The sequence below is a fragment of the Geotrypetes seraphini genome, chromosome 3 (assembly GCF_902459505.1).
Source record: "Geotrypetes seraphini chromosome 3, aGeoSer1.1, whole genome shotgun sequence".
Classification (NCBI taxonomy): Eukaryota; Metazoa; Chordata; class Amphibia; order Gymnophiona; family Dermophiidae; genus Geotrypetes; species Geotrypetes seraphini.
The window spans coordinates 382,659,337-382,675,048 of record NC_047086.1 but is presented as its reverse complement, the minus strand read 5'-3'; the positions used below and the strand labels follow the sequence as shown (position 1 = coordinate 382,675,048).

At 42.1% G+C, this 15,712-nt stretch overlaps 1 protein-coding gene across 3 annotated transcripts in view; it reads right to left on the bottom strand.

Moving 5' to 3' along the window:
• The window catches only part of MCFD2 (multiple coagulation factor deficiency 2, ER cargo receptor complex subunit), a 153,024-nt gene that overhangs the window by 82,346 nt on the left and 54,966 nt on the right, over positions 1-15,712 (bottom strand). For 2 of the 3 annotated variants that reach the window (XM_033938301.1, XM_033938302.1), the window contains one exon: positions 4,951-5,086. The exons of the other annotated variant lie outside the window; for it this stretch is intronic. In XM_033938301.1, coding sequence (XP_033794192.1) covers positions 4,951-5,086 — 136 coding nt within the window. The remainder of the gene's footprint in view (positions 1-4,950; positions 5,087-15,712) is intronic. 3 annotated transcript variants of the gene reach the window in all.

The window sequence follows — 15,712 nt, the reverse complement described above, 5'->3', positions numbered from 1 at the left end:
CTCAATGAACTATGCTCAGGTTGGGCCGGTACCAAAGGAGTCTGTGCAAGCACCGGTGCCGCATGTGTTTGCAACAGCACGGTCAGCTCCTGTTGCAAAAACTTCAGTTGCTCCTGGAAAGATCGTACCGGTACCACTGGCGCTGCAGGGTGCCAAGGTGTTGGTGACCTCAATGAAGAAGCATGCTTTAAAGGGGATACAGCCTGCACAGAAGATCGTGCTGACGTCAACACTTGGCATGCATCTATGGACTCTATGCTAAAGATGCCTATGACGCTAGATGAGAAAAGAGGACGGCTTAGCAGGTTTACCTGATACAGGAATGGAATCAGACATCCTTGGAGGCCATGGCCGCTCCAAAAAGCTTCTCTTGCTGGATGCATCAAACATTAAGGGAGCATTTTTTCAACATAAGACAGCAGGTATAAGAATCCACTCAATGCTCCTGCCCTAAACACTGAATGCACTAATTGTGCTGATCAGTGAGTGATATGGGCTGTTGACAACAAGAACACTTCTTGAACCCACTAGAAGGCTTCAACATGAGAGGAAAAAATCTTGGCAGCAAGGTTAAAAACGCAATGTTGCAAAACAGATTGAAAAATAAAAAAAACTGAAAAACTGAGGGCTAGAGAAGCCGAAGGCCCAACTGAGGAAGTTTGAATGTTGAAAATTCAACGAGTAAAACTAAGCAGTAAAGAAAATAAAAACACTAGATAAGAAAAAAAGAAAATGAGCCGAAAAGGCAAAATAGTCAACAGGAAGGCAATTCATATGGACAGAGTCCAGACAACTTTCGCTCTGCGGAAAGCAAACTGAGGAACCATAAGCTGACATCGGGCGGGAAGGAACGCCCATGGTGACAGTAGCACTGTCCATGTCGGGCTCTGTGAATGTCACCCACATGCGAGAATATGCTGCCTGCTTGTCCTAGGATAAGAACCAAACGGTAACCAACCCTTGATTGTTTTGTTGCTCAAGTTAGGATCACTACTGCATTAAAAAAGTAAATAAAACTAAAAACGACTTGCCATTAGTTTTCAAGGACCAATCACGTCAAAAAAATAATGCTTGTCTGGGAGGCTGTCAAGGTTATGAGCTTCTGTTTGTAAGGATACAGACTCTTGTGTATGCAATGTACATGTCATCGATTCTCGTGTATGCTTCCGAAGGGAATCTTAAAATAAAGTAAAATTCTGGAATCTCTCGTGGCACACCCAGAATCTCTTTAGGCACACTACTGTTCTGTGGTACACAGTTTGAGACACCGTGCAGATACTTTATACTTCATATAAGCTTCAAACATTCAACTTGAAAAATCAGTCAAAAATTCTTGACCTGGATCTCTGCATTGGCATTTTGCCACCGAGTCGCCATTTGAGGTATCTAGGGGAAGGGGGGGGGGGGATTTATGCCCGAAACTTCCTGCAACTATTAAGACCCTACAGGCACCAGGGGGGGATAACCCCAGTACTCCCACCCCCTCATGTGCCTCATGGCACATGGACACTCCACAGGCAGCCATCCAACTCCAAACTGGCAAGATACAGGGGTAGAAAATCCCGGGGAGCCCATATATATCATTTAATAAAAAATGAGGTGTTTTGGAAGCAGAGAGAGGCTCAACATAAATCAGGAAATCCTAGATGGCTGCTCTCGGCAACATTTTGGTGCCAGAAGACAGCTTGGGAGAGCTATATGAAAAAATATTCCAAAAAATTAAGGGGTGTTTTGGAAGAGAGGGACCCTATAGGAAGCCCCAGAGAACCTCAAAGTCCATTTCTTGAACCGCCCCAAAGTCAGTAATGAACTGTACTCGCAGAACTGCTTGGTGCCATGCCTCAATCAGCTCACACTGCAGCTGGACCATGGAGAAGATTTTGCCTTAGACACGCAATACAGGATTCTTCAGCTGCTTCTCTCTTCGGGCTGCTTTTTAAACAGGTTGAGCGCCTGAAAGCCTCAACCCCATTAGCTCCTCACGTGTCTTCAAGGGCGGGGCATGCAGCTAGCACCCACTACAGTCCTCTGGACCAACACTTGTGTATCTTTGGGCTGTCAGTCAGACTAAGTCTGGACCGAGTCCTCAGACCCCCCCCCCCCCCATGCATCAATGAAGAGAGGAAAAGTGCAGCCTGAAGACCAATCCAGGGCCACACAGCCTGCTCTCAAGCTCCTGATAAATCAGGAGCAAGCCATGCACCAATGGGAACCATCTGAGCTGCCAGACTTAGTGCAGTCCAGCTAAGCAGGTACTCTGTTGAAGAGGGTATCCTGCTAGCTATAGACTTTTACACCGAGTCTTCTCGCAGTCAGAGCTGTCCCAGTACCACTGGGAACCTCTGCAGCACCAGAAGCCTCAAAATCTGGATTAAAAACATAAAAAATAATAAAGTGATCTCAGAGCAGATCAGAAAGACACCTTTCATTTTGCTTGTAGAAGGAAAGACTGAAGAGCTAAAACACAGCCCACTGGGGAATGAGGTAGAGGCCCCCCCATCCCCCCCAAAAAAGGATAGTTGATGCCTTCTACAATCTGGTGATTAGCGAGGGATATTATCCAATTGTCAAGACTACTGTATCCTTTGCACCAGAAAACACTTTCAGACTTTTTTTTTTTTTTTTGCAGTTTTAACATTTTGGAGCTGGCAGTTCAGTCTAAAATGTTTGATGGAAAGTTATATCTTTTACTATGTATGTTTTTATTGCAACTTGTTTAGGAGTTAGGCGGAATCATTTTTTTAACATAAAGTATTTTGTCTATAGAACTGCTTCCAGCAGGTTGCTAATAGGCAGGATGAGCATGCAAGAATGAAGGTTCATCTAGTGTGCCCCAGTATCCTATACCCATATAGTAGGGTACAAAAAAAAGAGGGTTCAACCAAAAAATCTCATCCACAATAAATTCTCAAATCAGTACAGTAAAAAAAGGGCAGAAGGTAAGAGGTATTCGCAGAAGTGTGTTGGACTACTGTTTGGCAAGAGTGAGGTCTCTCCTGAGGAGATAGTTGTGATTGAGTGTGAGCAAGGGTAAACATTGGGAGTGATTCAAACTATTAGCACTGAGATTGGTTAAAGATAAGTGTTGCCATTTTTGATTAGTGTCAATATAGACACTTTTTTATACATTGTGATTTGCTGTTCATTCTATCAATTTGTTGCCATTGTGAGAAAGAGGTATTAGGTAATAAGGGACTCTCACTGAGGTTTAAACTAAGGGTGGAGAATACATGATTAGAGCCGAGATCCCAGGATGGGGGATCTGAAATAACATATGTTATAAGCAGGGCCGGATTTAGATGAAAAGAGGCCCTAGGCTATTCCACTTTCACCTCCCATTTTTAAGTTTGTAAATTACATGAGAGATAATAAAATACATCATTACTGCGATATATATCAATATGTTAAATGAAACATGTTATTGGTACTAAACCTTTATAAAAAATGTGACACAGATAATAAATAAAAAAAAAGTCGAGAACACTTATTTGGACATTTATTCTCAGCACCATATATAGTACTTGTAACAATAACTAATCAAACATAACACACAACATTTACAAAGAAACAAAATTCAAATAATGAAAATCTTTGACTATGAAAATAAAATACGCAATAAAAATTATCATATTTTCTATCAAATTAAATTAAATATATTCAATACATTGAAGATTAAACCAAATTCAATTCAGATAAATTTATTTCATAATAATTCGCATTAGCAATCAGTGAACGTATGAACTATACTTTGGTGCAATCTAGTATATACAAACGAACAGATCCAATGAGCCAAACGCGTTGATCTTAACCAATACATTTTTATGTTTGTTTATTAGTCATATGCGTAGAATTTCTCCTTATTTTCGGTTCAGTGTTTTAGTGTTCACTGTTTTTAGAATAGTGTAATTTTAATTTTGCTAACAATTTGAATGTAGGCCCCTCTTGATCTTGAGGCCCTAGGCTGAAGCCTAGTTAGCCTATAGGAAAATCCAGCCCTGGTTATAAGAGATCCTATGATCCGAGTATCATGCACTATGATATACCCATGTTCCTTTTTAGTCGTTGATTGCTTTTGAATTTAAGTTTTTGGACTGGAATAAAAATTTTTGTATAATATTTTGAAAAATTCTAAATTAGACATCTTAATTGATGTGTGAGTTTAGCTAAATACAGTCAAACCTCGGTTTTCGAGTAATGCAGTTTGTGAGTGTTTTGCAAGATGAGCAAAACATTTTCGCAAATCGAGCGTTGACTCGATTTGAGTCCGTCCCCCCACCGCCTGCGAACTGGCATCAGGGGGAGGGGAGGAGGTGGAACCAATTAACCTTTTCCTATCGTGTGTCCCGGACGATGGGACATTCCAAAAATGTTGTTGCCATCGTATGTCCCATAGCATGGGACATACAGTCCACCCTCTACCTATCATTTGTACCATCTATTGGGCCATTGTAGATTATCTGCTCTAACTATTGTAAATGATAACGGTGAATAATACAAAACTTTGCTAAAATAATTACGATTGGAACCAGCGTAACGTAAAATTTATTACGATAGGAAAAGGTTAAGCGAGTTTCCCTTATTTCCTATGGGGAAACTCGCTTTGATATACAAGTAATTTGGTTTATGAGCATGCTTCTGGAACGAATTATGCTCGTAAACCAAGGTTCCACTGTACTTGCTATGGTGAATTTTGCCCTTTCTTTTTTTCTTCTTATAGTAGGGCGGCAAAAGATGCTTATTGCTAGCTTTCACCACAGACTGCATTTGGGCAAACAAGTTAGTTTGTAAATAAGTTCTCATGATATTTTAGTTTTCTATGGGTGGAAACGAAAGAAATTAGCAGCGATAAAGCCTAGTCTTGTGATTTAAGTACGGCCTTCTACTAAAGAAAAATCCAACCCAAATATAGTTAGTCAAATGATTTAGCTAAATCTAGAGTGAAAAAATTACCTTCATAATTTACTTGACCATCACCATCTATATCTGCTTCCCTGATCATCTCATCAACTTCTTCTTCTGTTAATTTTTCCCCAAGGATTGTCATCACATGACGAAGTTCTGCTGAACTAATAAAGCCATTACCATCCTAGAGTGAAATTTACAGAATTTAAATTTAAATGAGCAGTTTAAGACAAGTTTTTAAGTACAATGTAGTTATCTAAATAGAATGCCATACACGGCATTTGTGGTTCACTCTAGCATTTTGTAATGTGTCATCAATATAAGCCACAATTTAAACATCTGTAGTTATGTTCTAACAAAACAAGCAAACTGAAAACAGTAGCAATAGAAAAAAGCGTCTTTAATAACTTTTATATACTGCAATACCAGTAGATTTAAGAGGGTGGGTAAATAGTGTGGGCAGACTTGATGGGCTATGGCCCTTATCTGTCGTCATCTTTCTATGTTTCTATGTTTCTAAACAGTTCAGAATGGTTTATAGAGGAAGAGACTGTATACAGACAGCAATATTACAGAAACCTTTCGAGATTACATTAACATGTTAAACTTAATCAAATTTGTCTGGAAGTGTTTTGGAAATACATTAAGGTAAAAGTGAAGCTAGAAAAATTTATCATAAAGTTTACCTAATGACTGTCTTATTGACTAGCAGAGAGAAAAAATTACTTATGACTTCCCCTTGAAGGACATCATGCAGCCAAAGAATGTTCACCATTTTGAATAGCCAGGGTGCTCATGATTTTACTGAACACAAATGGACAATAAAAGTGTCAAACTAGACATGTCTGCACAAATAAGGCAGTCAAATGCCAGATCTTTCAGTCAGGTGGTATGTAAGAAACCATGAAAAACTAGTGAAATAATAATAATAATTTCCAGCACTGTGGTTTTCTGGACTGGTTTAGTAGGAGCAAAGGAAAGAATCGGGTAAGAATTTCCTCTTAGTGTTTTTATACTAGACTGGTCCAGAGCCACTGGGATTTAGCAAAACAATGTCTAAAAATGGTAAGACTAGGAGAAAAACTACTATAAGTAGAAAGACGAGAAAAAATGGGATACTAGAATACCATAGTTCCAGAGAACTTTATTCTGACATCAGAAAGTACACAAATCCAATCTCAGGAACTGTGGGAAGGTAAAATTAGGGGACAAATTTATCCCCATCCCCACGGCAACTCATTTTCCCGCCCCCGCAAGTTATTTTCTTGTCCCTGCCTCAATCCTGCTAGCTCTGTCCTCATCTACACAAGTCTCAAACACTTTTAAATCATAAGTGTCTGAGGCTTCTGCGATTAAAGCAGAGCTTACAGGAATGGGGCAGGGACAGCAACAAACTCACAGGAACTGGTATGGGGAAATTAAGTTCCTGCGGGGATGGAAAAAAATTTGCCCCTGTCATACTCTAGGTAAAATGACTCGGTTTAGATGCAGTAATAGACAAGACCTGAAGAGGCAGTGGCGTACCTAGCATATGTGACACTCCCCCACCCCATCTATATGAAAAATACAATCCACATATTGCACAAGAGTGTACCTAGGAAAAGGCAGCATCTTAAACACTGCAGTGAGCATTAGAACACCAACACATACATTGTAAAACTAAACAAGCCAGATCTTGCACAGTCAATTGATCCTTTACAGTCGATGCTATCAGAAAGCCATGTCCCTTTCATACACACAGACAGATACACCCTCACCCAAAATGGAATAATCATAAACTAAAAATAGAAATATGTAGACAAAAGTTAAACTGAACTGCCAAGAAACCAGACTCTGCATACAATGCAACACCACAAAAACAGTAATACATGTCCTCTAATACTGTGCAAAATATAAAGACAGTAGATGTAAATTTGAAAAAACTGATACATAACAATCACCACTTTACAAATTAACAAATAAAAATAAAACAAATAATGAGAAATAAGAAAATACCATTTTATTGGACTAATCCCCGTAAGCTCGGTCCCCATTCCCACAAACCACCTGATTCCATCCACACAAGCCTTGAATTGTTTTATATTGAACTTATTATATTAAAGTATAAAAAGAAACAATATTCTGTACAATTGTCAATTTATAAATCAGCGTCTTCTCCCCACTCTCTCTTCCCCATTTCCCTTCAGCGTCCTCAGCCCACTCTCTCTCTCCACTTTCCTTCAACGCATGCACATAAAAACAAGCAAGTAATTTTATATCATTTTCATTCTAGTCATTCATAGAAATTAAAGTCTAAATAATGCCAGTCACTTAACAAAACATGATTTTACAAAAATAATTCCCTGCACAGTCAAGCCTGCAAGGATTACTAGATGTCTTTCAGCAGCTCCCCTCTCTCCCTCCCCCTTACCCTCGTGGCCAAGTCAAAATGATCTACCAACAATAAAATTTTAAAAACACAAAGCACGCTGTACGCAGAGAAAATGTTAATTATTTATATTCTGCGGGTTTTCAAAGAGGTCAAGGCAGATGACTTTATGCAATGTCACCTCAGTAACAACTATACAAAAATAGACAAATATACCCCCTCCCTTTTTACTAAACCGCAATAGCGTTTTTTTAGCACAGGGAGCTGAGCTGAATGCCCCACGCTGCTCTCGATGCTCATAGGCTCCATGCGCTAAAAACCGCTATTGCAGTTTAGTAAAAGGGGGCCATAGTGCACAATATAGACAGCATATATAAATTCTCAAAACGGACACATTTTGATCACTAAATTGAAAATAAAATCATTTTTCCTACCTTTGTTTGGTAATTTCATCAGTCTCTGGTTGCACTTTATTCTTCTGACTGTGCATCCAAAATTTCTTCCCTTCTTTCAGCCTCCTGTATGCTTCCTCTCCTCCAGACCTCATTCCCTCCACCTACTTTGTCTTTGCTTCACCCTGCCCACTTCTTTCTTTCTCTCTCCATGCCCCCTTTCTTTCTCTATGTCTGTCTCTGTCTCTCCGTGCCCCATTTCTTTCTTTCTTTCACCCTGCCCCCTCTTTCTTTCTCTCTCCATGCCCCCTTTTTTCTCTATGTCCGTCTTTCTCTCTCACTCCCCATGCCCCATTTTTTAATTTCTTTCTTTGTTTCACCCTGCCACCTTTCTGGCTCCCTGTCCCCCCTTTCTTTCTTTCTGGCTCCCTGTCTCCCTCCCCTTTCTTTCTTTCTTTCTTTCTCCCTGCCCTCCCCCATGCCACTGCCATTAGGAAACATGCTGCTGCCACTGCCACCGGGGAAAGGCTGCCATTGGCCATTGGGAACAGGCCAGCGCCAAGTTTGCTCTGCTTCTCTTCCCCGCGTGCCAACCAACTCTCCCCGCCCAACGTCAATACTAACGTCGGAGAGGATGTTCCCAGCGATTGGCTGGCCCAGAACATCCTCTCCAACGTCAGAATTGACGTCTGGCTGCGAGATTTGGTCGGCCCGCGGGGAAGATAAGCAGGGAGGGAGAACTCGGCACCGGCCTTTTCCCGATGGCGGCAGCCTATTCCCCGGTGTGTGGCCAGCTGTGCACCCCCTTGGGTCGTACACCCGGGGCGGACCGAGCCCCCCCCTCCTTGGTACGCCACTGTGAAGAGGAAAACAAATCTCCTTGCAATAATGGAGAAAAAGCACTGGAAATCTCACTAGATCTCCATCCTAGCAAAAGCAGAGGCTAATGTTACCAGGCAGCAGGGGAATTTGTAGAAAACAGCCAATGAAAGTCATACCACCCAGGTGAACTGAGCTACAGCACCATCTGTAGTCACATAAGAATAGCCTTACTTGGTCAGACCAATGGTCCATCAAGCCCAGTAGCCCATTCTCACGATGGCCAATACAGGTCACTAATACCTGGCAAAAACCCAAAGAGTAACAACATTCCATGATACCGATCCAGGGCAAGCAGTGGCTTCCCCCATGCCTTTCTCAATAACATACTGTGGACTTTTCCTCCAGGAACTTGTCCAAACCATTCTTAAGACTTCCTACCCTCCATCCGTTTGCTATTTTCCTTCTCTTTATTATCCCTGATACATATTGTAATCTTCTTTGCACCTGGTTTTTCCTTTTGTATCAGTAGGTTTTGTATTGTCAATTGTCTCATCTTTAGAATCTTTGAAATTATTCCCTCCCCTAGTTTTTCCATGGTAAACCGCTTAGATTTAACTTTTGTTTATATTTGCAGAATATCAAATAAACTGAACTGAACTGATCTACCATGCAGAAACCTAACCCTATTTTCCCGGTGATCTGTTAATTAAGCACAGGAGAACAGCACGCCGACAATTGCAAGCAGGGCATAAGTGTGCTGCCTGTCCCGCCACTTTAAAGTCTTACCGTAAGTACTATGAGAAGAGGTGTGGGAGGAGCCCCCCAGTACCTGTACAAATCCTTGTGCTCCCATTGGGGGGGTGGAGGGGAAAGCCCCCCCCCCACTACACTGGAAAAACTCCTGAGCACCGAAAACTGAATGAAAAACAGAAGTTTTCAGTGTACGTGGGGGCGGTTCCCCCCAAACCCCCAGCAACGGTGCGCAAGTGGTGGGACCGGAGGCGCACAAACGTCCTGCGTACAATTGTCGGCGTGCCAATGTCTGGTGCACTTCAGTTAAAGAACCATTTTTCCAATAAGACCCTTTATTCACTTTCCATGGTTTTGAGGAGTGATGTGTATGGCTGGAACTTAACGTCTATTTCTCATTTATGGTTTCACAGTTCGCAAACATTTTCGTGAACCGTACTACCACGAATAATGAGAAAGGCGTACCTGATTGTAAAACTGCTTTGATAAACCTTCATAGGTGGTATATAAAACACCTAATAAAAAACAAACAAACAAACTTGATTTGATGTAGGTAAGACTCACTATAAACAGTTTCTGAAGATAGATTTAGATTCAGCATGCAACACTGAATAATTTGGTCACTAGAACTGTAGTTTGAAAAAAATAAGAACACAAGAATTGCCGCTGCTGGGTCAGACCAGTGGTCCATCATGCCCAGCAGTCTGCTCACGCGGCAGCCCCTAAGTCAAAGACCAGTGCTCTAAATGAGCCCAGCCTCACCTGCGTCCCAGTTTAGCAGGAACTTGTCCAGCTTAGTCTTGAATCCCTGGAGGGTGTTTTCCCCTACAACAGACTTCGGAAGAGCGTTCCAGATTTCTACCACTCTCTGGGTGAAGAAGAACTTCCTTACGTTTGTACGGAATCTATCCCCTTTTAACTTCAGAGAGTGCCCTCTCGTTCTCTCTAGCTTGGAGAGGTTGAACAACCTGTCTTTATCTACTTTGTCTTGAATCCCTGAAGGGTGTTTTCCCCTATAACAGCCTCCACAAGAGCGTTCCAGCTTTCTACCACTCTCTGGGTGAAGAACTTCCTTACATTTGTACGGAATCTGTCCCCTTTTAACTTTAGAGAGTGCCCTCTCGTTCTCCCTACCTTGGAGAGGGTGAACAATCTGTCCTTATCTACTAAGTCTATTCCCTTCATTATCTTGAATGTTTCCATCATAGTCTCCTCTTTTCAAGGGAGAAGAGGCCCAGTTTCTCTAATCTCTCACTGTACAGCCCCTAAAATTGACACACCCTACTGGGTATGGCTTTTATGTTCTTATGTCTTTGTATTGCACGGACATTGTGACGATCCCAGAAACCTGGCTGGCTGGTTGTACCTGAAAGACTTTATTGGGAATTGCTCGTCTAAAACTATCAACTTTGATGTATGTAAATCCATGAATTCATTAAGGAAAGGTTAAGAAGATCTTAAGGAAAGGTTAAGAAGATCAGGTTAGGGAAGATGAAGAATTAAAAGCCAGAAGTAATAGGCTTTTAGTTGACGTGAAGTTTACAAAAACACTTGGAGTACCTGTAGATGCTTGTAATTCACTCTCTGGACGCTCGGGAGCCACATCTGGAAGCAAATGCCAGACCGCGAAGTGAAAGTGAAAACAAAGAAAGCTGTTTTGGAAGAGCAGGACTGTGAATATGTGAACATGGCATGAAAAGTGAATTGCAGTCACAATGGATATAAATGAAATCACGCACTGTGAACACGTGACTAACGAGAACGGACTGTAACTTTGATTTGAATTATTTCCCCCAATGTACAGCACTCTTTTTTCCATTGTTTTGTGTGATTGCTCTGGAAATGTGTGAACTTTACTTTCAATTATGGAGTTCTTTTTTAAACTATTGTATTATCATTTTATTTTTGTACAATCGCTAAGATTTGGCTGTGCCATAATTTGGTGATTCGTCAAATTTTTAATAAAGATAAAGACTTTGCATTTGTCCATATTAAATTTCATCTGCCATTTGGATGCCAAGTCTTCCAGTTTCCTAAGGTCTTCCTGCAATTCTTCACAGTCTGCACGTGTTTTAACAACTTTGAAAAGTTGTGTCATCTGCAAATTCAATCACCTCACATGTCATTCCAATTTCCAGTTAATTTATAAAATTTTTTACAACAGTACAGATAGATCCCTGAAGCATGCCTTTATTCACCCTCCTCCATGAAGAAAAATGGTCATTTAACTCAACATGTTTTCTGTCCAAAAAAAAAAATTCCTAACCCACAGTAGAACATTGACTCCTATCCCATGATTCTAATTTTCTCAGGAGTCTCAAGAAGCTAATTAGTGAGGCAAGACTTCCCTTGGCTAAACCCATGCCGACTCTGTCCTATTAAACCATGTTGTTTGTGTGTTCCGCAATTTTATTTATAATAGTTTCCACTATTTTGCCTGGCACTGAAGTCAGGTTTACCGGTCTATAATTTCCCAGATCATTCCGGAACTCATTTCCCGGATTACTCCGGAACCCTTTTTAAAAATAGGAGTTACGTTGTCACTCTCCAATCTTCAGGTACTATACACTGTTTATAACAGGTTACAGATCACTAATAGTAAATCAGAAATTTCATGTTTGAGCTCTTCAACACCCTAAGGTGCACAGCATCTGGGTCCAGGCGATTGATTGCTCTTTAATTTGTCATCTCTTTCAGTTCCTCTGCATTGTAACCCTTGAAAACCATTTCTGATATAGGTGGATCTTTTACATCTTCCTCCATAAAGACCGAAGCCAAGAATTCATCCAGAATTATAGTGGGATCTGAACCTATATCCCTTGGTTTACAATCTATTGCACCAACAATTGGACTGCTCATGTATGGAGATGTAATGTTAATAATATTAATAGCTTGACCACCTTAAATTTTCCTGCCATACATCTTTGAAATATACATTAGAGAATGACACAGTGGTTGTTACCCGTGGCTAGCCGCGGTTAACCCGCTGAAACGGGGAGAGAAAAATTATTGGTTGCTGCGAGGACAGGGACAAGGCCATTCACCGCCCTGTGGAGCGGTGAATGGTCTTGGTCGCCGCAGTGAAGCCAGCACAGATCGCACAGTCCAGTATCCCCACCTGATTACTGCATCCCACTTCCTGCCATCTCTTTCCCTCCACCTCACCTTAGGTGCCGAGTCCGACTTTAATTCTTTTTCTCCCAGCCGCACGCTTTCGATAAGCTGCGTGCGTGGCTGCTTGAGCTGTTATCTTCTCCTCTGACGCAACAAGAAACAGGAAGTTGGGTCCGAGGAGAAAATTCAACAGCGCGCACGGCTTATTGAAAGTGTGTGGCTAGGAGGAGAAGAATTAAAGTCGGACTCGGCACCTAAGGTGAGGTGGAGGGAGGGAGATGGCAGGACGCGGCGATCGGGCGGGAGGGGGCTTCTGGACCACGCGATCCATGATCACGCATGTTCCCTCACACTAGGAAAACGGGAGTGAAAGGGAAATAGAAATGATGGGCCAAGGGGATGAAGAGGGAGAGAAATATTAATCCAACAGGTAGGAAAGAAAGGGGAGGACAGGCAGGTGAGCCAGATGCTGGAAGCGGGGGGTGGGGGGGGGGAGAAAGAGGGAAAGAAGCTAGATGGGGTTGGAGAGAAGAGACACATTGGTGTGGAAGAGAGGGGAAATCTGGACACAGGAAGGTAATAGAGGGGAAATTATTTGCATGGGGGCATAAGGACAGAGACATAAAGGGAACATATATAGGGATGGTAAATGGACACAGGGGGGGTAATGCCAGATACAGAGGGGAGATATTAGAAATGGGGAAAATAGGAACACAGAAGCGAGATGGTTTGTGGGGATGGGATGGAGACCGTGCTCACATGCTCCGGCGGTTTGCACAAATTACATTGTAATGCACCACGAAGGTAAGAGGGAGGGAGGGAGATGGTCGGACCGCACGAGAGGTGCTGAAGGGCGGTAGAAAGGAACAGACGTTGAAGGGGGTGGCAAGAATGAAGGGTGGTAGCGGAAAGGAATGGAACAAATGCTGAAGGGGGGTGAAGAGGAACAGACGCTGAAGGGAAATGTGGAAGACAGAGTGGAGAGAAGACGCTGAAGGGAAATGGGGAACAGAGAGTGGGGAGAAGACGCTGCAGGGAAATGGGGAACAGATAGTGGGAAGACGACGCTGGAAAGGAAGAAGACAGAGATGCCAAACTATGGGGGGAGCGGAGGAAAGAAGATGGGTGCCAGATCAATGGGGGGAGGGTGAAGGAAGAGGCACGGTAACAGAGCAAATGGAAGACGAAGAGAGAAGACAGACAGTGGATGAAAGGAATTGAATGAGAAGATGAGGAAAGCAGAAAAAAAAAATTTATATTTATTTTTTATTTTTGCTTTAAGATAAAGTAGTATATTAGTTGTGTTGATAAAGGTAGAAAAAAAAATTTATATTTATTTTTTATTTTTGCTTTAGGATAAAGTAGTATATTAGTTGTGTTGATAAAAAATTATATACAAAGCCCTGCCAGCTGAACATCTCTTTCTCTAGTTCAGCAGCCAGAACTTTGATTTATAAGGAAGGAATAAGCTAAATAGTGCAGTACTGAGGCCTGTATGGATGCTGCGTGGACAGTAGTCGCGGGGACGGGGCGGGGATAGTGGTTGCGGGGACAGGGATGGGGCGGGGACAATGGTCGTGGTGACGGGGCGGGGACAGGGATGATGGTCGCGGGGACGGGGACAAAGAAAAAACAGCCACACAGACATGACATTATCCAGCCATTGAGCTGCTACAAGATGTAAATACTAGAAAGATGTGTGAAAGAAGCAGAGGTTAACAAGATAACCTTAATGAATGCTAAAACATACATGCATTCGTTTTCTCCTTTTCTTTGATAAACAAATCTCTCTTTTCCAACTTTTGGGCCTGTGCTCTAACTATAATAAATAAATTACTTTAAACTATCTTTCCAACCTACTCATAACTCATATTCCTCTCTCTCTCTCTATGCACCTTTGTTCTGTGCTAATTAACAAGGGGCCCAGCATCAACTCAATTTAAAATTCTCAAACTTTTTGGCTCTGTTCTGTTGATAACATACATCACTTGATAAAGAGAAAGCACAGTTACTTACCATAACAGGTGTTATCCAGGGACAGCAGGCAGATATTCTCACATATGGGTGATGTCAACCATGGAGCCTTGATGCGGACAGCTTCACAAGCAGACTTGCTTGAAGAACTTTTGGAAAGTTCGCAACAGCCGCACCACGCATGCACGAGTGCCTTCCTGCCCGACGTAGGGCGCGTGTCTCCTCAGTGTCTCCTCAGTTCAGATAGCTAGCTAAGAAGCCAACCAGGGGAGATGGGTGTGTTGTGAGAATATCTGCCTGCTGTCCCTGAATAACAACTGTTACGGTAAGTGTGCTTTTATCCCAGGACAAGCAGGCAGCATATTCTCTCACATGTGGGTGACCTCCAAGCTAACCAGAATGGGATGGTAGGAGTGTTGGAATTTCAGGAGAATAAATTTTGTAAAACTGCCTGGCCAAATTGGCTATCCCATCTGGAGAAAGAATCCAGACAATAATGAGAGGTGAATGTATGAACCGAGGACCAAGTGGCAGCTTTGCAGATTTACTCAATAGGAGTAGATCTAAGGAAAGCTACAGATGCTGCCATGGCTCTAACTTTATGGGCTGTGACTCAACCCTCTAGATGCAGTCCAGCCTGAGCATAGCTGAAAGAGATGCAAGCATCCAACCAGTTGGAGATGGTTCTCTTGGAAACTGGATGTCCCAACTTGTTTGGATCGAAGGAGACAAAAAGTTGAGGAGAAGATCTTTGTGGCTTAATCCTTTGTAAGTAGAAAGCCAAAGCACGCTTGCAGTCAAAAGTATGAAGAGCTGTTTCTCCAGGGTGAGAATGAGGCTTTGGAAAAAACACTGAAAGTACAATGGATTGGTTGAGATGAAACTCTGAAACAACTTTTGGTAAGAATTTAGGATGAGTACAGAGGACCAGCTTGTTATGATGGAACACTGTGAAAGGTGGGTCTGCTACTAAAACTTGTAGCTCACTGACTCTGCGAGCAGATATGAATGCAATGAGAAAGACCAGTTTCCAAGTGAAATATTTGAGATGAGCCGAAGACATTGGTTCAAATGGAAGCTTCATCAACTTAGCAATAAACATTTAGATCCCAAACAACTGGAGGTGGTTTGAGAGGTGGTTTGACATTGAAAAGTCCTTTCATAAATCTGGAAACCACAGGATGAGTAGACAGAGGTTTCCCCTCTAGAAGCTGATGAAAGCAGCAGTTGCACTGAGATGGACTCTAATGGATGTTGATTTGAGGCCTGACTGAGATAAATTAAAAAGGTAATCCGGAACTGAAGACAAGGAGGTAGACTGAGGCTCCTTGTGATGAGAAGCGCACCAAGCAGAAAACCTAGTCCATTTCTGATTGTAACATTGCCTAGT